Source organism: Perognathus longimembris, chromosome 4 (genome assembly GCF_023159225.1).
Source record: "Perognathus longimembris pacificus isolate PPM17 chromosome 4, ASM2315922v1, whole genome shotgun sequence".
NCBI lineage: Eukaryota > Metazoa > Chordata > Mammalia > Rodentia > Heteromyidae > Perognathus > Perognathus longimembris.
In genome coordinates, this window is record NC_063164.1 from 32,851,799 (window position 1) to 32,877,611 (window position 25,813).

Here is a 25,813-nt window from a genome sequence, read left to right on the forward strand (position 1 = left end):
ATACTGGGGTTTGAACTGAGGGTCTCTTGTTAGGCAGGTACTTTATCACTTAGGCTAGGCCCTCAAATCAAGTTTTTGAATTCATAAATGTTCATTTGTTTTTTTTACTCAATGTCTTTTCTTGTAGCCTAACTGGGAAAGGCAAACACATCTTTGGTTGTAACTACAGAACATTTTCAGAAACTGTTAATTTGAATTTGTTAAGAGTAAATTTACTTGAAAAGCTGCATGAAAGCTCATTGTCTCAGGAAATCTCGGTTGCATCAGCAGGGCCCTTTTTCTTTTTGTCAGTTTCGGTTACTTCTTTTCTACAATATACAATGTAAAACATGTGCTGCTTCTTCCCAAAGCAGCAGCAAAGATTAATCATGGTTCTCAATAAATATCAGAATTAAAGTGATGTTTTATGAAGGGAGGCATTAATTCAACAATTATGCTCATTGTAACCATAAACAACTGCTGCTAACCTGTCCAACCCATGAGAAAATGGACTGTATTTGAATCTAAAGAGTTTAGGTTTGCATCTTTTCAAGTAAAACAAAGTCCTAATTTCCCACTATATACTCAGATAATCTGCTGTATTAGTTCAGCCTCTAAGCACACAATAAAAAGAAGTGGAGGGGCTGGGAATGTGGCCTAGTGGTAAAGTGTGTGCCTAGCATAATTCCTCAGCACCACATAAACAGAAAAAGTAGGATGTGGCCCTGTGGCTCAAGTGGTAGAGCGCTAGTCTTGAGCAAAAGGAAGACAGGGACAGTGCTCAGACTCTGAATTCAAGCCCCAGGACTGGCAAAAAAAAGTGGAACTCATCAAATAGCATGTTATTATCCATAAAGCACTTTTTCTATTGAGATTCTCATTTGGTAGATATTCCAAATTAGTGAGGCATGTTGGCTCAAGCCTGGGAATCCTAGCTACCTGGGAAGCAGACAGCAGGATACTGAGGCTCAAGTCTAGCCTGGGAAAAAAAGAAAAAGTTCATAAAACTCCATCTTGACCAATGGCTGGGCATGGTGGCCTGCCATTTTCCATCCTAGCAACAAGAGGAAACACAAATATACATCCTAGGTGTAAACCAAGAACTTATCTTGAGAATAGCCAACCTTCACAAAAAGGGGACTATCAGAGTGCCTCAAGCTTGCTGCCTAGCAAGCCTGAGTTCAAACCTCTGTACTGTTCCTCACCCCACCCTGAGAAATTCTAGCTCTGGATATTCAAAATGGTAAAGAACACAGAAGGACACATCAGAAGCAAATATTACTGCTTTTCAGAGGCCTGGTGAGTACTAGAGATACTATATGCAATCTATCTTATATCTTCAAGCACTTTCTATACTAGCTTACCAGACAGTGTTGAGAATGGCAGTAATTTAGGTCAATATCATATCTTCATATTCTTTGACATATACACTATATATGTATATATAATGTGTATATATGAATTCATACACATGCAGTCACCAATGTGTCCATATGCAAGGTTATATAGATAATTATACCTATATGCAGTATTGCCTATACGAAAGATTAAAGTAGATAAATAGTAGACCAATAGCTTTATCGTTTATTAGACTAGTAACATGCTATTCCAAAAGCATGGCTTAAATCAACTACCTTTCATGTTGCTTGCCATTTTTTTCTGAACAATTACTTATTTATTGTCAAAGTGATGTATACACAGAGGGGTTACAATTTCATACGTAAGGCAGTGGGTACATTTCTTGTACAGTTTATTACCTCCTCCCTCATTTCCCCCCTGCCCCCTCCCTCTTTTGCTTGCCATTTTTGGTTTTCTGTGCCATCCAACTCTCAGGTAAATCTCTTGAGCAGATAAGGACAAGGCTAATACTGACCTGTTTGGAAGCCTCTAGTGAGCTTACTTATCAAATCAGCCCCATAGTCACCAAGTCTAACTAAAGAGTTTTTTTTTTTTCTTATTCAGGAATTCCCTAAATAGCTCAGGATTGCCTTGAACTCAAGATTCTCCTCCTCAGCCTCCCAAATGCTGTGATTATCGGCAATGATACTATGACCAGATTCATCTGCACAGTTTAAAATATTTTGAGGTCTAGTAACTTCTAGGATTCTAACCTATTTGCTTCTAGTCATAGGGATTTTTCTCTTCATATTTTATGTGGAATTGTAAACAGAAAAAAGAATATTATGAACATTCAAATACCTAAGTTCTAAATTCTGTCACTGCCTTTTTTTTTTTTAACTCGAGTACCACGCAGTCACTTACCATTGTCTTACAGATCCGTCAACCTAATATTTTCTAGGATGCATTTCAAAGTAATTGGAAAACATCATACACCCCCTAGCGTTAGGTGTTTAAGTTGGCAATGTCGAATCAATGGCAGGCTTCCTATTCTGTGCATGTCACGGGACAAACCAGACAGCCAAAGAACAGTCTCATCACAATCACCCACATTCTATTGTCTGCAAGGATAATTTCCAGTTACATCTTTTTATCAGTGTGTTATAAAAATCATCAAAAAAAGTGCATAATAGCACTACATTTCATGAAGTGGTCATGTATAAAATCAGTATCATAAAGTTTCCAAGAATTACAGAGTGGTTTCTGGCTTCACTGATTCAGGGCTCAGCATTGTGCTATTGGTATGTCACTTGGATGTTAAAGGTATGATAATCCAAGGGAGATTAGGGACCATAAAATTAGTGATGACACAGCTAGGTCTTCTCAAAATCTAACAAGATTTAATTAATAACTAATACTTTCAAATAAGACAACACAAATATGAAGATAAATCTCATACCTGGAGTTTTCCTTTTTCATAGGCCAGTTTATTTTTACTCTCAGTAATTGTTTCCAAGATCTTTTCAACCTTCTTCTGGGTAAGCTGATAAAGTGAACACAGAAACCTTCTTGGCGGAGGAATGAATAACCGTTTTTCTTTTAAAATAAGTATTAATATCTTTACTAGATCAAGATCAGGATTCATATTTATTTGATCTGCAGCCTCCCAATCTATCCCTAGATCGCTGATGCACAACATATATGGAGAAGTTGAAGTGCTGACGCACAACATATATGGAGACTACTGATGGGATCTGGGTCACCTTAGGAATCTCAGAGTTTGTGGTCATTTGAACATTCTTTTTCAACTCAGAAACACAGAGCTACCACTCCTTAGAAAAGCAGGAAGCAATCATAGGAAGAATTATCTTAAGGATAGTTGGCCGGCAAGAATCCACAGTGAGATTGTTTAGGTCCGGAATGTCCCCCAAAGATTCATGAGTCAAAGGCCACTGGATAATGACCCTATTGGGAGATGGTGGAGCTTTTAGGATGTGGGAAAATTAGGGGCCAGCCTCTTCTCTCTTTTTGCTTCCCAGCTACCAAGATGTGAGCAGGTCTTCTGCTACATACAAATTGCCTTGCCATGGGCCCCCAAAGTAATGATGAAACTAGCCAGACTGAAACCTCCAAAATTGGAAGCCAAAATAAATCTTTCTTCTTTTAAGTTGATTATATCAAGTATTATCACAGCAATGGGAAGCTAACACAAATAGTAAACACAAAAGGCTTTCTAAAAGGTACTTTTTGCAGTTCTGTGAATCCAGTCTGGTATCTTGCACATTCTAGGTAAGTGTTCTCTATCCACTGAGCTACACTTTAACTCTAAAACTTTTGCACTTACAAGCTAGCATGAACTATTAAAAATTTTTTTAAACCCAGTGAGATATTGAAATCCTATGTTTCATAAGCAGAGATTATAAGCAGAGACTTTATTGGCCAGAGATTTTATTCAGAACATGACATGCAGCAGAACCAACTTTGACATTTACACAGTGTATATTGACTTAATATCATCCTGTAAGGAACAATATATTTAATTCATTGTTCAACTTCATGTCATTAAAACCCAATTGCATTGGGATTATATTTTTGTTTGGTGCTACTATTTGTAAAGATATGTTTAAAAGCCCTAAAAATAAGTGGAGAAAACATGTAATACAAGGGAGAAATAGTCACTCAACTTGAGCTCAAAACAGGAAACTTTCTACCTTTGCATCTTTTTTTTCTGAGGTTCTTTGCATAGTTGCCTTTGGTAGTGGAATTAAAATGTACCCTCACTAAAGATTGAAATAAAAAATAAGCCTAAAATTAGGAAATGTGAAAGAGAAAAAAGAATATCTTCATTCATGTGAACCTAATGCTAGCTTTTGTGAAAAGTAGGTGGCATTCAATAGGGCAACACTTTCAGCCTCATTGGACAATGCTTTTACAAATTATTGTTAAGTATTATAGTAGATAAGAGAATGGTAAGAAGGGTATTTACTGTTCTTATATGATTTAGAGTGAAGGCAGACACAATAAATGGTTCAACTTCTAACCACTGTAGTAATTATTCTGATATGGATATGCACAGTAGGCTATGAGAACTCCACAGACAGGGAAGAGCTCAAAGTGCTGCAGCTCATGAGAGGTTAAGAACCCACTGAGATCATAGAGCAAATGGAGGTAGAAGCTGAAATCAGGTCTGGATAAACTCAGGTCTGTGAGTTATATACATAACACTCCCTCAAATGTGTATCTATAAAAATCAATGATGGACAGGGCTGGGGATATGGCCTAGTGGCAAGAGCGCTTGCCTCGTATACTTGAAGCCCTGGGTTCGATTCCCCAGCACCACATATACAGAAAATGGCCAGAAGTGGCACTGTGACTCAAGTGGCAGAGTGCTAGCCTTGAGCAAAAAGAAGCCAGGGACAGTGCTCAGGCCCTGAGTCCAAGGCCCAGGACTGGCAAAAAAAAAAAAAAAAATTCAATGATGGACAATACGAGAAGGTACCACCTTAGTAAGACTTTCAAGTTTTAACTTTCAAAGGGCCAAAATGAATGGTCAGCATTGATTGACAATAGGTGTAAGGATACTGCGAAGCTAAAAAAAAAAATCAATCCTGACATCTTAACCCCATTCTTCCGACTCATACAACCAATTGAAACATTTCTAGCCTGGCTTGGTCAGATAACCTTCTAGGTGGAGACATAACTGCAAACCAAACTTGAAGGTAGTTATAAGCAGATTTAAAGAGATCTGGTGAGCAGGTTAGAATCAACTTTGACTAAAATCACTATCAAGACCTGTCAAAGTCACTGGTAGGATAAAATCATAGTTCTGCTCACTGAGAGTTGGTTCAGGAAAGGCCTAGGGAGACATAAATGTGGTCATCCACAGTCACCAGAATGAGACTATTAGATAAGCTCAGCTGAAGCTGCTAGCAAGCAAAAGGACAAGACTATATCTTTAATCTTGAGATAAGGGAGGGTTGGTCTGAGATCATACCAGGAATTACAGCTAAGTGATCCTGTCACATAAACAGTTACTTACAGATCTCCTCTCTCCAGAAGAGTTCGGCTACTAAGAACTTAATACATGTTAGATGTCTGCTACATGCTTTATATGCATTAACTTATTTGTTCCTTAAAAACCTTCTAGTAATAGTATTATTATCCTCATTTTGACAAATTAAGAAACTGAAGCTCCAAGAGATTAAAGATCATACCAAACACACAACCAAAATTGAAGCTTGGGAAATGTTATTTAAAAGCTGTGAAAATGTAAGATTTAGATTTAGTCTGGGTAATTTTTCACAGTTAGCTTAATCAGCAGTTTACTATTGGGTTTTAAAGAATTTAGCTCAGATTAAGATCAAGGGACTACCATGAAATCCAAAATTTATTCTCATGTTATAAAACAATGATTCTAGGGCTGGGAATATGGCCTAGTGGTAGAGTGCTTGCCTTGCATACATCAGGCCCTGGGTTTGATTCCTCAGCACCACATAGAAAAAAGCCAGAAGTGGCACTTTGGCTCAAGTGGTAGTGTGCTAGCCTTGAGCAAAAAGAAGCCAGGGCCCTGAGTTCAAGCCCCAGGACTGGCAAAAAAAAAAACACAACAAAAACAGTAATTCTTTTTCAAGTACTGAAGAAAATCACAGAGAAATCATTAGTTTTCTGTGATCATTTCTTTCAAGCCCCTTCACTTGGATGTTTTCAGCTCTAATATTTATTTGTAATGTGTATCATATAGCTTTTAGAATTCTGAGATCAGGTCTGGGATGTAGCTCAGTGGCAAAGTGCTTGCCTAGCAAGTGCAATGTCCTGGGTTCGATCACCAGTACCAAAAAAAAAAAAAAAAAAAAAGACAAAAAAATAGTTAAAAAAAAAACCCAACCAAGGATTCTGAGATCAATGATTGTCCAATGAGAAAACCAGTTTCTTCCTTATAATTTATGGAAGAGGAAATATTTTAGAGCATTGCATATGTTTGTATAGAGTCATTTTGTAGCTAGTTTCTTAAATCTTCTATTGTTCAATTTTTTGCAAGGATTTGTGCTATATTTATTCTGACTTGTCTGGGACTTATGATACACAAACAAAGAAAACTTATCTCCTGACTTCTCATGGTTTCTATTTTTTTAAGCTCATTAATCATTACTTCCAGCATTAGACTGACCTTTTTATACCCACCCCATGGTAATCAGAAGTGGCTCGTTGAAATTCAAGGGAAGCCACTTGATCTGCCAGATACTTATTTTCTTCCACAAGAGTATGCAGGTTTTGGTTTAATGCATTTATATCTACCTTTTAAAAACAAAAGAAGAAAAGAAACTGTGAGATACAAAAATGTGATTTGTAAAATAACCATTGTAAATTGGAAGGTAGTTCATGCATATGTTCTCCTGGCTCTAAATGTGGGCATTTGACAAGTCTGGCTGATAGTTCTACGATATTCCAAACAATTTATTTTTATTTTCTTTTCCATTTTCAGCTAACCTTGTTTCCAGTAGGGAGGTTATAGCAAATAACACAATTCACCTTTACTAAAAAGTTGAATTCCTTCTGGTACTTAATATTTGTTTCAATTCAACATAGAAATTATCTTTCAGTTTGTGATGTAGTTGAACCTTATCCCATACAAACTTAACGCAGATTCAAAGACCTATAGTTTCTTTTATGTAAACCTATAACATTTTTAGATAAAAATAGGTATTAATAAAAATTAAATAGACAATTATAGATAACTAAACAGATAAGTGGATTTAAAAATGTTTGTTTTCTTAGCTGGAAGTGGCACGGTGGCTTAATTGGTAGAGTGCTAGCCTTGAGCAGAATGAAGCCAGAGGACAGTGTTCAGGCCTTGAGTTCAAGCTCTAGGACTGGCCAAAAAAAAAAAATCAGAGAAAATGTTTAAGTTTTCTGCATGAAAGGAAATTATAATTGTAAATGTAAAACTACAGCCCCCAAATGGGAGGAAATATCTATAGATCATATATGTATATAATATATATACACATTATATGCATATAATATACATATAATGCATATAATATGCACATAATGATGAAAGTCTAGTGCCTAACTATATAAAGAATTCTTTTACCTCAATAATATACAACCCCTTTTTAAAAATGGCAAAATATCTGAATAGACATTTCTCAAAAGAAAATATACAAATGGTGATTAAACATATAAAAAGATGTTTAACATCATTAGACAAAGATACAATAAAAAAGAATACTCTAGGGCTGGGAATATGGCCTAGAGGCAAGAGTGCTTGCCTTGTATACATGAAGCCCTGGGTTCAATTCTCCAGCACCACATATATAGAAAATGCCCAGAAGTGGCGCTGTGGCTCAAGAGGTAGAGTGCTATCCCTGGGCAAAAAGAAGGCAGGGACAGTGCTCAGGCCTTGAGTCCAAGGCCCACGACTGGCAAAAAAAAAAAAAAAAAAGAATGCTCTAGGCCAATAACACTAATGAACATAGCTGTAAAAATTCTAAATAGAATACTAGCAGGAAAAAAGCCATAGCAAATAAAAAAGATAATGATCATGTGGGATTCATTTCAGTGATACAAGGATGGTTCAACACACACAAATCAACAAATGAAGGACAAAAAACTATATGGCTGTTTCAACAGATGAAGAAAAGACTTCTATTGATAAGATTGATAAGATTCAACATCCCTTTGTAATAAAAAATTCAAGAAATTCGATGCAGGAAGAATGTAACAAAAGCAAGTATACAAAGCCTATTGTGAATTGCAGCAATATTCACTGTAGCCAAGATATAAAGTCAGTCCAGATGGCATTCAATGGATAAGTGGTCAAGAAAATGTGTCATATGTACACAACGGAATTTTATTCATCCACTAGAAATAATGATATAGATAATGATAAATATAGAAATAATGATAAATATAATAATGGGAAGAAAAAATTATATTAAGTGAATTACAAATTACTTAAATTATATTAAGTAAATTATAAAAATTATATTAAGTATTATATTAGGGAAACAAAGGTTGTATGGTTTCACTTATCTGTGGCAAGTAGAATATGCCTATAAATCTGTAAGTAAACATGTTGGATGATATGCAAATGGTTGCTAATAAATTAACTGAAGTATAATAGACTTTATAGAGAGCTCAAATAGTGTAATTTTAGAACAACCAGGTCAAACCCCAAACAGAATCAGCACCAGCAAATAGGTACATGGAACCAAAGGGGATGGGGAATAGACTAATGAAGGGGGTTGGGGGAGAATGCAGTCAATAAATCATGCTATATAGCACAAAATTAAGAAAAGTAAGGGAAGGGGTGGATCAAGAATAAAACTGTCATTCACAGCAACATGAATGGAGCTGGAGATCATATTGTTAAAGTAAAAGCAAAAAGGCACAGAAAGACAAAGACTAAATAGTCTCACTCATTTTTGGAAACTAAAATGTCAGTCTCATAGAAGAATGAAATGCATTCACAGTCACTACAGCCTGGAATAAGAAAAAGGGAGGAATAATGTAAAGAAGTTAAATAAGAGACGCCAAAACACAGCTACAGAGGAGAAATGAGTTTTGGTTTTCAATTGCATAGTAGATGAACTATAGGTTAAACTAATCGAATGATTTATTACAAAATGTAAAGAGATTCTCAACACAAGGGAATGATTAATATTTTATATTCCAGGCTCAGGCCTATAAGCCTAGCTACTCAGGACACAAATCTGGAAGATCATGGCTCAAGTCAAGTCTGAGCAGAAAAGTGTGTTAGGCTCCATCTCCAAAACAACCAGTAAAAATCCAGACTAGAGGTGTCACTGGAGTGGTTTGAGCACCAGTGAAGCAAGAAAGCCAAGCAAGCACAAGGCTCTGAGTTTAAACTCTTTGCCTGCCCCCCCACCAAAAAGAAAAGCCCAATGTTGAACATTTAAGAGATATCCTTAATAACTTAATCATTATATACTGTACCTTTATTAGTCATTATGCACTGTATACACATATTAAATTACCAAAATGTACAAATATTATATACCAGTTAAAGAAAAATACGTTTCAAAAGCAAAGGATATCTTGAAGGCAAAGTGGCAAGTTCTTATAGGTATTTAGGAAATGGAGTTAACTGATTTTGAAGAGAATAGCAACATCAGCCATCCTCTCTTTGTCTTTTCCAGATCCATGAGCTCAATGTCAGGGAACTTCCTGGCTAAACTGCTTGGTGAACACTAGGGCCAGAGGCTGGGATGACTCACTGGCAAACGCTGAATACTCAACAAGCAATGATCCCCAGAAGGAGTTGCTGATGCAGTGAAGGGATGCTCTAAGAATCCAGCATCATAGCTCCTTTCCCTCCCTGCACATCTTGGTAATGAACAAACTCTTGCATAACATAAACTGATATAGTAGGCAGCAATCCAGGAAGAAATAAAACACAATGAAATATTGACGAATAAAATGCAGAATACCTTGTGGTTAGCTAATTCCTTTTCCAAATTGTATTTTTCTTGTGCTGTTTCTTTTTCTGTTTTATTAATCTGCCCAGAGGGAGGGAGAAAAACGGATCAGTTTTACAGTGGCTGACAGCCTGTACTCTAGCAGATACATCCTGCATGTCAATACCTACACTGCAGAGATAGCAAATCCTCTCAGAAAAGGGGCCAAGCAGGAGTTTCTGAGGCAGAACGGACTTCACAAATAGTCCTGCAATTAGAAAGACACGTCTGCATGTCAGGCTCTGCTGGTTCCCTCCTGACAGGCAGACAGGGCTGTTCCCCCTTCACCTCCACTGACCCAGTCCACTTCAGGGGAAATAAATTTAAATGTACTGAGTGCTGGTGGTGCATTTCTGTAAACCTAGGTACTTGGGAGACTGAGATCTGAGGACTGAAGTTTGAAGCCAGCCTAGACAGGAAAGTTTGGAAAGACTCAGCTACAACTAACCACCAAAAAGCAGGAAGTGGAGCTGTGGCTCATGTGGTAGACATTCCATCTTTGAGTGAAAAAGCTAAGGAACACAGCATAGATCCCAAGTTCAAGCCCCAGTATCAGCACACACACACACACACACACACACACACACACACACACACGTACATACGCTCCTTAAACGTGACCTCTGACCTCTCAACTAGCAGGATGTATGTATTATTAGATATCATTCACAAATGCTTAGAAGGCTATTCTGCACAGTTTGGTCTAGGCCTTTTCATACACTGAAGAGCATAGATTAGCTACCTGGAGATATCTTGAAGGGGTAACACAGACAACTCACATCTCAATTTTATTTCTTGTCTTTTGCTCCTTGAGTATAATCTTAAAACATCACCTCCCATCATGATCAGAAGGTAGTGTAAATCTGCTTCTACCTACCGCTCTCTGAACTCTTTCCTTCTCCTCTAGCAGAGCTTTCTTCTCTTGCATTGATGCTTCAAGTTCACTTCGCAATCTAGCAATCGTTGATTCTAGCAGCTCTTTCTGAGTATTGGTCCTCTTCTCAGCATCCCGTGCTTTCTGGATGCACTGGTTATGCTCAAGGATTAAATGGTCCCTGCAGGAATAGAACAAGGACACGTGACAAAGAGATGAGAAGTGACTGAATGTCCTTATAGAATATAATTTTTTCCTGAGAGCAGTTTGGAAAATGTTTTAACACAAGAGTTCCTTGAAGTAAAATTTTTATCTTTGTGTCTGTCCCTGCAAATGTGGAATTAAACATTAAGTTGAAAAATGCAAGTACAACTAGATACTATGTTGGAAATGAACTACACAACTTGGTGGGGGTGTGTGTGGAGGGGAAAAACAGGGAGAAAACAAGGGAGGGGGAAAGTGTTCAAAAAGAAATGCACTCATTTTCTAACTTATGAGATGTATCCCCTCTGTACATCACCTCTACAATAAAATTTAAAGAAAATTACAAGTGCAAGAACAAAAGGATGCACAGGAATTTCCCCACAGTAAACTTACAGATGTGTCTGCAGTTGGGCTTTTTCATTTTGAACAGTCCGCAGTTCATTTGTGATGCTGGCATGGGCTGCATCCTGCAGTAATTTCTGTTCTTGAAATGTCTGTGTCATGTTCTGCTCGACCTGAGTGAGAGGGTTCATAGTGAGAGCCGAGAAGACATTTGTTAGGGATCATTCACAGTAACTAGTCCTTTTTAAACATAACTTATTTTGCTGGCTCAAGCCTGTAACCCTAGCTACTCAGGAGGCTGAGATCTGAGAATCACACTTTGAAGCCAGCCCAGGCAGAAAAGTTCCCGTGAGATTTTCATTTCCAATTAATCACTCAAAAACCAGAAGTGGGGATATGGCTCAAAGTAGCAGAGTGCTATCCTTGAGTAAAAGTGCTCAGGTACAGTGCCCAGACCCTGAGTTCAAGCCCCACAACTGACAAAAAAATTACTTAAATGCCAAATTTTCTTTTGTTCTGAGTTGAACACAATTCTATTATAGCTGTACTAGCCAATAGTCAGGAGGCTTATGTACATAGCCAGCTAAAGACCTTATAAAATATATTGCTTTGAATGTCAATATTTTAAAGATTAAAAAGTGATGACATTTAGTGGGGAGAGAAAAGGGGGAGGAATGGGAATATAATCAAGGGTGAACTTATTCAAAGTTCACTGTACACATGTATGCAACTAGCACAATGAAAATAAAATATCAAGAATGAGTTTAGTATTTCAATTTTTCAACATCATAGTTTATTTTAAAATGTAAAGTACTATAAATATATACATATATCAGATAAAAACAACCTGTCATCTCATCTTATCTTTCCCTCCAAATAATCCCACTCTCTAGGAATAGTCATTTTTATACTTTGCTGTGAATTATTTTTATTTTTTGTTAGTCATGGGACTTGAACTCAGGGTGCTATCCTTGAGGTTTTTTTTGCTCAAGGCTTAGTGCTCTACCGCTTTGAGCTATGGCACCACTCCCAGTTTTCTGGTGGTTAATGGAGATAAGAGTCTCATGGACTTTCCTGCCCAGGCTGGCTTTGAACTGCTATCCTCAGATCTCAACCTCCGGAGTGAGGATTATAGGCATAAACCAATGGCACCAGGCTTGCTGTGAATTCTTCTGAGACTATCTTAAACTGTATTCAGAAACTTTCACAGTAGTAACACTGTATTTCACACAATTTACTTTCTCTGCCTCACCATTTTGGAGACCTTAAAACAGGATTTTTCTATATACCCATTTCTACTATAATCCATAAAGTTTCTACAAACACAGTATTAACAACTGCCTTTGTAAATACATTTTAGTTAGCTTCTCTAAACTTCACTGTTCTTACAGGTAAGATAAGTATAATGCCATAAGCCTCAATTACTCCACTTAATCAATAAATCTCTTTTTTTAAACATTTGAAGCTATTTTGTAAACTAGCAAAATATTCATTAGGATAAATTAACTAAATTATGGGCATAAAATAATGATACAGAAATAATTCCCAGAAACTTTTGAATATACATATTTATATGTTATATATATATATATGTTGTCTTAGGTTTTGAGATATAGATATATATATTTGTTGTCTTAGGTTTTGAATAACCAGCTAAGCAGATATAAAATGGAGCACCTGATATTAAAATCTAGAATCCTAGGCAAGTGTTTAACATACACGTGCACACACAGAGGAGCTATTATTATGATAATCTGTTAAGTGTCCATGTACCAGAACTAGAAAAGGAAAATTTATCCTTTCTAGTCAGAAAAATCAAGCTCCTAGATGAAAGTGAGTTTTAATAGAAACAGAATTTCAAGTACTTGGAGATAAAGTGCTTTCTCAAGAGAATAGAATGAGTAAACTTCAAGGTAGAGGAAAAAATAGAAATTTTGAGTCAGCTGTAAGTAGACACTGTATGTATAATAATGGGACAGGTAATTACTTTCCTAAAGTATTGATATTTGAGAATAGGCCATTAAAATGTACTAAATGTAAGGTCAAATCACTCCTCTGATGTGAAAGGCTACCAAGAGAAATAATTTAGTGAAATTTTGGTATTCATAGGTACAACATTTTACTTATCCAGTTGGCCATGTACATTCTCTCAGTCAGGAAGGCATCACATTGCCTCTGTCAGAAGTTCACTAGTGTAAAATGAATACCTGCAGAATGGCCTGCTGGTCAGCGGTAACCTTGGCATTTTCCATCTGTACAGACTGAAGCATGCTGCTCAGCTCTGAACATTTTCTGCTCAGCTGATCATTCAAAACCTAAGGCAAAAAATATATATCTCAAAACATAAAACAACATATGTATATATAAAACATATCAATATGTATATTCAAAAGTTTGTGGGAATTATTTCTGTATCATTATTTTATGCCCATAACTTAGTTAATTTATCTCTAGTGAATATTTTGCTAGTTTACAAAATAGCTTCAAATGTTTAAAAAAAGAGATTTATTGATTAAGTGGAGTAATTGAGCCTTATGACATTTTACTGACCTGTTCATCACAAGTTTGAACCCAAGTCATTTGGATCCAAGATTGGTGTAGGATGGAATTTTCTGTATAGATGCCAAGCTAATATTGCACAAAGTGATTCACATATTCTCACATGTGATTCTCACATCATGAAATATTTGGCTGATAACAGAAAATACCTAAGTTCCTTCACCACCAATGATAATATTTATAAAAGCAAAAATAAGTTAGCTTACCATCACACTATTAATCCTTCAGACCTTTGTGTTACAAATCTGTCATACAGTATTTAGTAATTTTTGATATTCTGGAATTTGTTTCTTGTAAAAAATTCACTTTAGCAATCTATTATTTTTGCAAGGTACATTTGTCAAGGTTCCTATGTTTTAACGAACAAATTTTTCAAGAATAAAGGCACATCACTCTCAAGGAACAATAGGAAAATATGATAAGAAGGAAAAATGTACAATCTGGCAAGTACCATAAGTGGTGTATAGAATAGCCATGCCTACATTCAGGGTTTTGGGGGGGTGAAATTACTGAGTTCCAACTCTGCCACTTGTTAGCTATGCTACTAAACTTTTGTGTACATCAGTTTCATTATCTTAAAAATGAAAGTAAAGATTTCTATTCCACAGTATGATAACAAAGATTACAATTTGCTACTAACAGAAAGTGCTTGGAATTATGCCTAGAATGTGGAATGGGTTCAGTACAAATGTTAACTATTAGCATAGGTAGAGTGGTAATAGTCATTGTTATCATTTTATAATAGGACACATTTATTGTTGCATTTTATTTATTATAAAGAAGGTGCAGAAACACTATAATCCTAACATAATTAAATTGTAGAAATAGAAGTTATTTTTAGTAATAAGCTTTATCTCATTGAACTCTCTGATAATTAACTCCAGTTTGCCTGCATATTTGGTGACTCTTTTCAATACATATTTATATGTTAATATAAAGTATCAATTAAGCTAACACGACATGGTTATATCCAAAGACAATGGTTGCACTCACATCCCAAATCTAGCAACCATTTATTAGGTTCCTACTGTACTATTTGTTGCTAACGATATAAAGAAAGTATAAGACAAAAGACTTTGCCACTGAATGGCTAAAATTCATGGGGAAGGGTGGTGAGTTATGTATTTAATTACTACACAAGAAAGCAAACAAAGGCAAAATGTAACCAGGTATGTGACTTAGTGACAATTCTTGTACACTACTGTATCAAGAATTTGGAGAATGATCAGAAATGTGCTTAATTTAACAATCCTTCAGAGATAAAGAAGATCCTATGGAAATAAAAAATTAAGTGTCAAGAGATGAACTTGTACAATCAGGATTTATCTTGAGTCTTTAATTGAACAAAATTAAATAGTATATAAAAACCAGGGAAAATAGTGAAGATTTACCTGTGTTTTTTCTGATACTTCACGAAGGATAATTATTTCAGACCTCAAATATGCATTTTCTTCATTTTTCTTTTTCAGAGATATTTTCACTTCCTATTGGAAAAAACATAATTACTTTCTTTTCCACAGATACTAGGTAATATATGTTTCTTTACAAAAATATCTGCTCAGTAGCCAGTGTCAGTTCAAGTTCCAGTATAAAATATGTGCATATGTGTGTGTTTGTATGTCTTATAGAGAATTTGTTAAGATTTTAGTATCTCCAACTTCTAAACTACTGTTCCTAAATTATCAAAACTGCTTACAGCCAGGTACTGGTGGCTCACATGTATAATCCTAGCTACTCAGGAGGCTGAGATCTGAGACCTCAGTTCAAAGTCCAGGCAGACAAATCTGAGAGACTCTTATCTCCAACTAACCAGAAACTAGACTTGTGGCTCAAGTGGAAGGACATCACCCGTGAGCAAAGGCACCAAATGAGAGCACAGGACCCTGAATTCAAGCCCTAGTACCAGCAAAACTAAATCCAAATCTGTTTACACAAAGCTGAGGATGTGGAAAAAAGAAGTACTCTCATTCATTGCCTGTAGGAATGCAAAACAATAGAGTCAACTGGAAGGCAGGTTGATAATTTCTTACAGAAAGAAAACTAGTGTTATCATATGACCTGGCAATCAGGCTTCTTGGCATTTTCCCAAGAGAACCAAAAACTTGTATCCACACAGTATTTATAGTAATCTTATTTATTCTTGCCCAACCTTAGAAGCAATCAAGATGTTCTCCAGAATCAGTTCAGCCCCAATTTCCTTAACTTTTCTGACCCAAGATTTTTTTTTACAGTAGAATATTCAGTGATAGCTTGTCGAATCTAATTCTACTTAGTATAGCAGACATTAGGGAAATACTGATTTGCTTACAAAATTTATTTGAACAAAGAAATTATAAAAGAAATATTTTAAATTAAAATTTGTATATGTAAATAGATCATCCAGACAATGGATTGGATATTATTCATCACTTAAACTATAAAGAAAAAAATTAAAGTTTATTAAACTAAAGAAGTCTAAAAAAAAGGCCACATGTACTATATGGTTCTAACCAAATGGCATTCTGGAAAAGACAAATCTACAGACAGTAAAGAGATCAGTAGTTACTAGGGGTTGGAATGGAGATATGAATAGGTAGAGCAAACAGGATTTGGGGGACAGTGATATTTTTCTGTGAGATACTATTATTATAGTGGACATGTCACTTGTTTGTCCAAATCCAAAGAATGTACAACTCCAAGAGGGATCCTTAATGTAAATGATAGACTTTGGATGATAATGATAGGCCAATGTAGATTCACTTGTTGTAGTAATGTACCATTCATGGGAGAATGTTGATAACAAGACAGGCTATGCATGTATAGGGACAGGGACAATATAAGAAACATCTGTACCTTCTGCTCAATTAAACGGGCTGTACCCGGTCTATTATAAAAACTTTATAATCCAGGTGCCAGTGGCTCACACCTGTAATCCTAGCTATTCAGGAGGCTGAGATCTGAGGATTGCCATTCAAAGCCAGCCCAGGCAGGAAAGTCCATGAGACGTATCTTCAATAACTACCAGAAAACCAGAAGCAGTGTTTTGGCTCAAAGTGGTAGAATACTAGCCTTGAACTCAGGGATAGCATCCAGGCCCCAAGTTCAAGCCCCACAACTGAAAAGTAAAAGCCTTTATAAATTATTCTCATAAAGGAGCTCCAACTAGAATGAACTTGCCTAAAACATAAACTAGCTGGGTACTCATGGCTCAAACTGCTCAGATGGCTATGATCTGACGATCGAGCATTGATGTTTGCCTGAGCAGAGACTAGACATCTAAGAGAGATTATCTCCAATTCTCACCAAAAAAGCTAGACTAGTGGCATGGCTCAAGTGGTAGACTGCCAGCTATGAGCAAAAAACCCAAGTGAGAGGCCCTAAGTTCAAAGCCCTATATTGGCACATATATAGAACCAAACAAAAAGAAAAAGTAATCTACATATTTACTGGACGGCTCACATTATGCAAATTCTATTCTCTAGGAGAGAAAGCAGCTTATATTACATGTACATTGTTTCCTAGAAGCAACTTACCAAGAAAGATATTAATAAAGACAATACAGGATAAGATAGCATTCAGACAAGTTATTCCAAATATGCTCTGTATAACAAAAGATTAATTAAAAAATGTAATATGATACAAAAAGTAATATAATTTTTAAAGTTATGATAAAATATGAAATTTACTATGCTAACCACTTTAAGGGTACATTTTAATAGCATTAGACATATTCACATTGTTGTGTAACAATCCACCAAAAAAAAACTCGTTTTTGCATTTCATTAGCAATTCCTTTTACAATTTATTTACAATCTGAAAATACACAAATGTCTCATTATTGTTAATTTATCTTTTCAACATATAATTACTTGAATAAAATGATTACTTAGTGCCTATTACTGAGTATTACCTTGAATGCATAGCTTACACGAACCTTTCTATTTTCCTAAAGCTTTTTTGAGAATCAAGACTGTTAATATGAATGGGAAAACATGCCTTAGTAGCAAGAAAGAGACCACTTCTGTGCTCTAGAAGAAAACTTACCTTACTTTCTTCAACCAACTTGCTAATGAGGTTATCCCTAGAAACTAAAAACAAAAAGTCTACATAACTATGACAATAACTTGACTACACTGAAATCAAAACACACATTTCCCCTGAGACACTTTACATTTTAGTCAATGTTTGTTGAAATCAGAACTAAGGTGTTTTTATTGTAGTGGGTAGACTGGAAAATCTATTTTGGAATTATCAAGAAACTACTCCAGATGATCATGGTGGGACATACCTAGAATCCCAGAACTATGGAGGCTGAGAAAGAGGATTTAGAATTTGAGCCCAGCCTAGGCTACTTAGTGAGACCCTGACTCAAGGATGCAGAGAGAGTAAGTAAAGAGAGAGAGAGGAAGAAGGAAGAAGAGGGGAGGAAGAGAATTCAATCATTTGTAACATCTCAATCAATGGCTGGGTGTGGTGGCACGTGTGCCCTCCTAAGCTATAGGGGAAGCACACTCCAGGGATAGAAGTGAGAATTCTACCTTAAAAATATCCAACAAGTAAAGGGACTGGCAGAGTGGCTCAAACAGTAAAGTATTTGTCTCGTAAGCATGAGGCTCTGAATTCAATCCCTAGTATGCCAAAAAAGACCCCCTGCTTTTTTCATGAAACTTCAAAACACTGTTGAAAGTGTGATTAGTAGCACTGATATTAATACTTAGATCAGACTGGAGCTGTGAGGTAGTGGTCTCCAACTCTCCTTTCTTTTGCTGCTCCTGTGCCAGTAGTTTCTGGGTACTCTGTATAGAACTGCGTAGGGTAATGCAGTTCTTCTGCAAAATGTGCACCTGAAATTGGAAAAGAAACACTGCTTTTCTATAAAGCAGATTTTAAAAAAAATAAAGGACCTCATGGAGCATGTGTAAAGTAGAACTTCGAAGGTCACTAAGGGGAAAAGAGAAGTATGTTTGTGTGTCACAGCTGGAATCTCAACAGAAGACATGCCTTATAGAGTGTTGTCCAACAGCACATTCTGGGCACTTTTAATACAGTCATCAGCCAGAGGAGGCTACAGAGCATATGAAATGTGGCCAAAGTGAGTGAGGAACTAAACAGTCAGTTTTTGAAATTTTAACTAATTTCAACTTAGGTAGCATTAGCACATGTAGCTTAATGGTTACAATACTGATTTACAGCACTAAAGGATCATTTGTGAATTCCTTAAGTAGAATCCTTTTTATACTTCAGAAGTGAAGGACAGTCACTGGCTAAACTAATAAAGATGTAATCTGAATACAGGTATTAAACTGTGAAAATATGAATCCCGTTGAGTAGTTAGAACATAGTCTAAATTACATATAAGTACTTAAAAATAACTACAATGAAGGCACACATTATGTTAAAATAAACAATAGTAATTTAGCAATTGATTATTTCACTACTGGGTCTTTGTTTCAAGTGTTAGTTCAATTTAGTCTTCATTGTCTAGCCAAGTCACAGACATATGGTATAACGTTCATGGTATAAAGCCTGAGAAAAATTAACTTCTCTGGGCAATAGCTCTCACATTCTTTAGGGGTACTGTATTAAATAACATCAGAGTCCTTTCTTATTTTATTCCACAATTACCTTACATTGTAGCAAGAATGTTAGCAGATGATTACATATAATAAATAATGAATTTGGAGAAAATTCACAAGATTCTATTTATAGGTAAAACTTTTGTTTCACTTCCCTAATGTGAGTAAGAAGAAGGAGTCTTGTACCTGTTTCTGTTCCATTTCCACTGCTGACCCCATTTCTTGCACTTTGCGTAGCATTGCTGATCCAGATTGCTCAAGAGATTCTCTGACATGCTTCTCCAAAGCCAACTGTTTCCTCAGCTACAGAGCAACACTGCAGTTAGGCTAGACTGAGGAACATCATGTGCCCGTTTAATAAAAATCAAAGTTGCCCAACACTCCATCTCAGAACTGAACATTCTTTATTTACAGTCCTGCTCTTTACATATGTATGCATAAAGTCATGTTCTTGTTTCTCCCTAATATTAAGCTTTATAGAAATGTGGAGTCAAATATGTTGCCCATATCTTCTTATTGTATATGTCTATTTCCTAAATTAGGAGTTATGAGTCAAAGTAACTTGCAAGCAGCACTTAGAAAATGAAGACCAGAAGCTGGGTACCAGTGGCTAATGCCCATCATCCTGGCCACTCAGGAGGCAAAATTTGCCTAGGGAGAAAAGTTCTAGAGACATTTTCTCCAATTAACTAACAAAATGCCAGATTAGAAAAGTGATTCAAGGGGTAGAACACCAAGTGTGAACAAGAAAGGAGCAGGCAAGATGACCTGAGTTCAAGGCATGATAACAGCACAAAAAAGAAGAGGAAGGGGAGGAGGGGGGAGAGGAGAAGAAGAAAGAAAAGGAGGGAGGAAGGAAAGAATGAAGGAAAGAGAAGGATAGAAGGAAATATTTAGGATACAGCAGACAAGTCCTGCTTCATAAAACGTTTCGGTAATGTGTATGTGTGTTGATGTTGTAATATAAAACAGACATGTTAAATGCATTCAAACTTTCAAAATAAGTAGAAAAAATGTTAGCATCATATCTTAGTGTGTATTTACTTCATTTCTGTATTTTCTGGTTTTATTTTCAACTTTCTTTCCTATATCTTGATTTCTTCATCTGAATTGTTTTATCTTGTAGTATTATAACCATACTTCTAAAAGCAATTTCAAGATCAGGCATAGTGGCTTATGACTGTAATCCCAGATACTCTGGAGATGGGTATCTGGAAGCCTGCAGAGTGGGTAGCTAGCCCAGGCAAAAAATTAGTGAGACCCTATCACAACCAAAAAACTGAGTGTGGTGGTTCTTGTCTGTATGCCATCCACATGGGAGCCAACAATAGGAAGATCACAGTCCAGGTTTGCCCAGGATAAAAACATGTGAGGCCCAACCTGAAAAATTAAAGGCCTATGGGGCATGGCTCAAGAGGTAGAATATCTATCTGCTTGGCAACCATGAGGTTTTGATCCCAGTACCACCTAATTCTATTTTGGACTTTGAAGGTTTAATTAATGAAGCAACTGTTAAATAATAGTGTTGATCACCATTGAAGAACTTGTGTTCTGTGATATTTTAATACAAAAATATCTATTTTATGTCTGCCCTTTGTTTCAGACATTAAAGCCCTGTGAGCGTGTCTTTCAGAAGCTAGAGAGATGTAATAGTTAGAAACCTCTTAAAGGTCTCAACACTTCCAAATACCACCAAACTGGGGATCAAATTTCTAGCCCATGAACCTGCAGGGGACAGAGGTCACATACAAACATACAACATCCAAGATACACAAAAGAACTCTTAAACTAAGAAAAATAAGCTAAAACTCAAGAAAGAAATAAGACCAGGAAGATCATGGTTTGAGGCCAGCTTGGACAAGCTGGTGCCAGTGAGGACCCCATCGCAACCAATCATTAAAAAGTTGAGCATGGTGGCATGCACCTGTTAACCAAGCTATTAAAAAGAGTAAACAGGAGAACAGCAGTTCAGGCCAGCCCAAACAAAAATCAAGATCCTACCTGAAAAATATAGAAAGCAAAAAAGGATGGGGAAGTATGATTAAATGAATGAATACCTGCCTGGCAAGCACTAACAAGACTGAGTTCAGGGCTGGAGATATGGCCTAGTGGCAAGAGTGCTTGCCTCATATACATGAGGCCCTGGGTTCAATTCCCCAGCACCACATATACAGAAAACGGCCAGAAGTGGCACTGTGGCTCAAGTGGCAGAGTGCTAGCCTTGAGCAAAACAGAAGCCAGGGACAGTGCTCAGGCCCTGAGTCCAAGGCCCAGGACTGGAAAAAAAAAAAAAAAAAAGACTGAGTTCAGACTCCAGTACTACTAAAAAAAAATCCTCACCTCTTGAGGAGGAAGATGGCGGAGGAGAAGCAGAGCCCTAGCGGAGTTCCCTCCGACATCGTAGTTTTCTCACCCCATAGAAACTTTTACTCCTAGAAAGACAGCCAAAGTAAGTTCTAACAGTACAGGGATTCTGACCAGGAAGGAAAAATCGACTTTGCTGGTCTGAAAACAGATTTGAGCTCCGGGCGGCGTCCCGCCGCCGTGCCAGTGCCAGCACCGGCACAGCGCCCGGCACAGCACCCCGCACTCCATGCAGCTAAAGTGCACAGTGTAGACCTGCGAGAAATACTCCAGACGGCAGCTGAGCACGGACGACCTGGCATCGCGGAGACAGTGTGAGTACCCCACAAAAGATATTCTCACTCGTGCCCACAGACCACCTTCTGGAAGGCATCCCTGTCCTCACCGCCAGAGCAAAGTGCCATCTTTGCCACTGGCATAGGGTCAGACCAGATTGGAACTGAAGCGGGCCTGGGGAAAGCGAGGTCAAAAAAGCCATCTTTGAAAAGGGCAGGAGGGGCGGAATCAGTGAGAGCCAGCTCCGCCCAGGAGAACGCCCCCTGCCCTGGCGGGAGGCGAGTCCTGGGCCGAGGCTTAGCCAGAGGTACCCGTCCTGCCCGCTGGAATTTCTAAATTTAAAGCAAACGCTGCGAGCAGCTACCGGTGGCACGGAAACACCAGAGGGAGGAACAAACAGCTCCTGGGACAGCTAAACGGTCCCGTCACAGAGGAATCCCAATTCCCAGCCCGAAATGGAGCTGCATTCCATACCCACCTATGCCAAGGAGGCCGCCTTCCCCAGGCAAGCAACTCTCAGCAGAGCAAAACAGGCCAGAGGTGCCCCGCCCTGCTGAGTTCACAGCCTAGTCAAGTCCAGGCATCAAAGGCAGCGGCCCCATAGCAGACAGAGGAGTCACAGTTCCTGAGACTGCTCACGTCCGCATCTACAGAGGACGCCCAAGGCCTGCCTGCAAGCTGTGCGAACCTCAGAGACCCACGGTTGCACCAATAGGGGAGAAGGGTCAGAACAGATCCACCCCTTGCCAACTGAAATCAAGTCAAACCAGCCAATCAGGAAAATAGACTGCTGACCATTGCAGGGAAACCAGAGACTGGGGATAAACCACCCAAACAAGGAGGACTCTTTTTTTTTTTTCTTTTTCTTTTCAAATTTTTTTTTAAATTTTTCTTTTTAATTTTTTCACATCTGAAACATCATTGGTTGTTTTTTTTTGTTTGTTTTTTATTTGTTTGTTTGTTTTCCATTTTTACCGGTTTGTTTTATCAAGTTTTTTTTTTTGCTTGTTTGTTTGGGTTGTTCCTTTTCTGTTATTTTCCTTTTTATTTACTTTTTCTCCTTTTTTAAATAATTTTTCTCTGTTTTGTGTATCTGTCTTCCAGTATTTTTACTTTATTTCTCTCGTTGCGTTCGCTTCCTTTAAAAATTACTTTCCTATGAATAACACCTCCACTCTTTTCTGCTAACTCTCCAGTGTCTGTCATTTTAACATTGTTCTTTCTACTGATTCTACTCTTCTCCACATTTCCACATCACTGAAACTAAACCAAAATCACCACCACCCCCCCAATACATTTTACTCTATTCTCTTTACTACCTCCAACTTACCCTCCTGACTTACTGCCTGAACCTCCAGGTTCCATTGACTCCTGGTTATTGGATAGAGGGTATCCCAGCTTAATATGAGTGAATCAAAGGGGTTCATAGAGAAAGCCAGTCCTAAAAGAACTTAATATAAAAACAAGAATTGCGTATAGTGTTGTAACAGTAAATAAGTAACTACTGAATACAGGGCCCAGGATCGGTTGTTATATTGAAATTGTATTCTTTAGGAGCACCAAATCTAACTTTATAGACAGGTATACAAGTTATCTGTATATAATTGTGAACTTGTAAGATTTACACAACAGTGCTTGGTAAGGGCTACTTTGGGTCTTAAATGGTGCTCACAGGTGCTGGTAGACTGGCATTCCCAATTCATATGGGCAGAAGAAACACAAGAAAGATGGCAAACAATGAAGTCTTATCCCCCACTCAAAACAAGCAGGAAGCAGAACAGTCAATCAAAAACATAGAAGAGAACCCCCAAAATGCTCTACAAAGTCTACTGATAAACATGATAAATGAGGGCTGGGGATATAGCCTAGTGGCAAGAGTGCCTGCCTCGGATACACGAGGCCCTAGGTTCGATTCCCCAGCACCACATATACAGAAAAACGGCCAGAAGCGGCGGTGTGACTCAAGTGGCAGAGTGCTAGCCTTGAGCGAGAAGAAGCCAGGGACAGTGCTCAGGCCCTGAGTCCAAAGCCCAGGACTGGCCAAAAAAAAACAAAAAACAAAAAAAAACATGATAAATGAAAAGTTTGAATCTCTTCAGTCAATTATGTTAGAGCGTGAGGAGGCAAAGCAAAAATTAATGGAGAATTTCATGGCATCCACAAAGAGAAAGATAAATGAGCTTCAAGAGTCAAATGAAAAGATAGCTACCCAGCTTAAAGATTTGAGAGACAACACTCAACACTAAAGTAATGAAGTTAATGAAGTAAAGAAGTCCATACAGGACCTAAGAAATGACATGGAAATCATCAGGAAAGACCAGGCAGAAGGAAAAGAGATTCGAAATCAAGTAGCTAGCCTACAGTCCCGACTAACTGAAGCAGAGGATCGAATCTCAGGAGCTGAAGATTCTATGGAGAAAGATAAAAAATCAATACAAATCCAGTCCAAACAACAAAACAGATCGCTACAGGAGATTCAAGACACGATCAGGAAGCCCAATTTAAGGATAATAGGTATTGAGGAAAACTTGGAGAAAGAGGTTAATGGGAGAGGCAACCAGAATATTAGCTGAGAACTTCCCAAACATCCAGAAGGAAAGGCCTATACAGATACAAGAAGCATTTAGAACCCCAAATCGACCAGACCAGAATAGGATATCCCACCGACACATTGTGATCAAAACGGCTTCAGCAGAGTGCAAGGAAAAAATACTCAAAGCTGTTAGGGCAAAGAAAACAATCACATATAAAGGAAAAGCAATCAGAATTACCTCAGACTTCTCAGCAGAGACCATGAAAGCAAGGCGAGCCTGGAATGAAGTATACCAAACTCTAAATAAAAATAACTACCAACCAAGAATTCTGTACCCAGCCAAACTCTCCTTCATAGCCGAAGGTCAAATAAAAGTCTTCCAGAATAAGGAAAAACTGAAACAATATATCTCCACCAAACCAGCCTTACACAAAATCCTTAAAGATGTACTATACAGGGAAAATAATCAAGATCCCAACACAGACAGAGAAATTAACCCTAATTAGTAAACATCAGATCAATAAATGGGAAGACACAGCTTTAGACAAGATAGTGATAATGAAAGGAACAAACGATCATCTCTCAATCCTAACTCTCAACATTAATGGACTTAATTCTCCAATCAAACGACATAGGCTCATAAGTTGGATCAAAAATCAAGATCCATCTTTCTGCTGCCTCTAAGAGACACATCTATCGAGCAAAAGTAAACATCTTCTAAAAGTGAAAGGCTGGAAACAAATCTATCAAGCAAATGGCCCCCATAAGCAGGCTGGAGTTGCAATCCTAGTATCAGACAAAATTGACTTCAAATTAAAAAAGGTAAGAAGAGACAAAGAAGGTTACTACATACTAGTAAAAGGATCTCTCCTACAGGAAGAAATAACCATCCTAAATATCTACACACCAAATGCAGGAGCACCCAACTTCATCAAACAAACACTACTGGCTCTAAAAACATTCATAGACCCAAACACAATGATAGTGGGGGACTTTAACACTCCACTATCACCTCTGGACAGATCAACACGCCAAAAACTGAACAAAGAAACCACAGAACTAAACAATTGCATAGACCAACTAGACTTAATCGACATCTACAGAATATTCCACCCAGCAAGGACAGAATATACATTCTTTTCGGCAGCACATGGAACATTCTCCAAAATAGATCAAATCTAAGGGCACAAAGAAAATCTGTACAAATTCAGAAGTATCAAAACCATTCCCTGCATTCTCTCAGACCACAATGGAATAAAATTAGAGCTCAACTCAATCAGCCACCACAGAAAATCCCACAATTCATGGA

The 25,813-nt window shown here is 37.5% G+C and overlaps 1 protein-coding gene across 1 annotated transcript in view; it reads right to left on the reverse strand.

Annotated features, from left to right (window-relative positions):
- Positions 1-25,813, reverse strand: part of Ccdc150 (coiled-coil domain containing 150) — a 64,302-nt gene that overhangs the window by 20,702 nt on the left and 17,787 nt on the right. Inside the window, 10 exon segments of the mRNA XM_048344206.1 lie at positions 2,777-2,860; positions 6,499-6,612; positions 9,771-9,839; positions 10,675-10,852; positions 11,269-11,390; positions 13,425-13,532; positions 15,168-15,260; positions 17,800-17,843; positions 18,470-18,599; positions 19,518-19,634. Coding sequence (XP_048200163.1) covers positions 2,777-2,860; positions 6,499-6,612; positions 9,771-9,839; positions 10,675-10,852; positions 11,269-11,390; positions 13,425-13,532; positions 15,168-15,260; positions 17,800-17,843; positions 18,470-18,599; positions 19,518-19,634 — 1,059 coding nt within the window.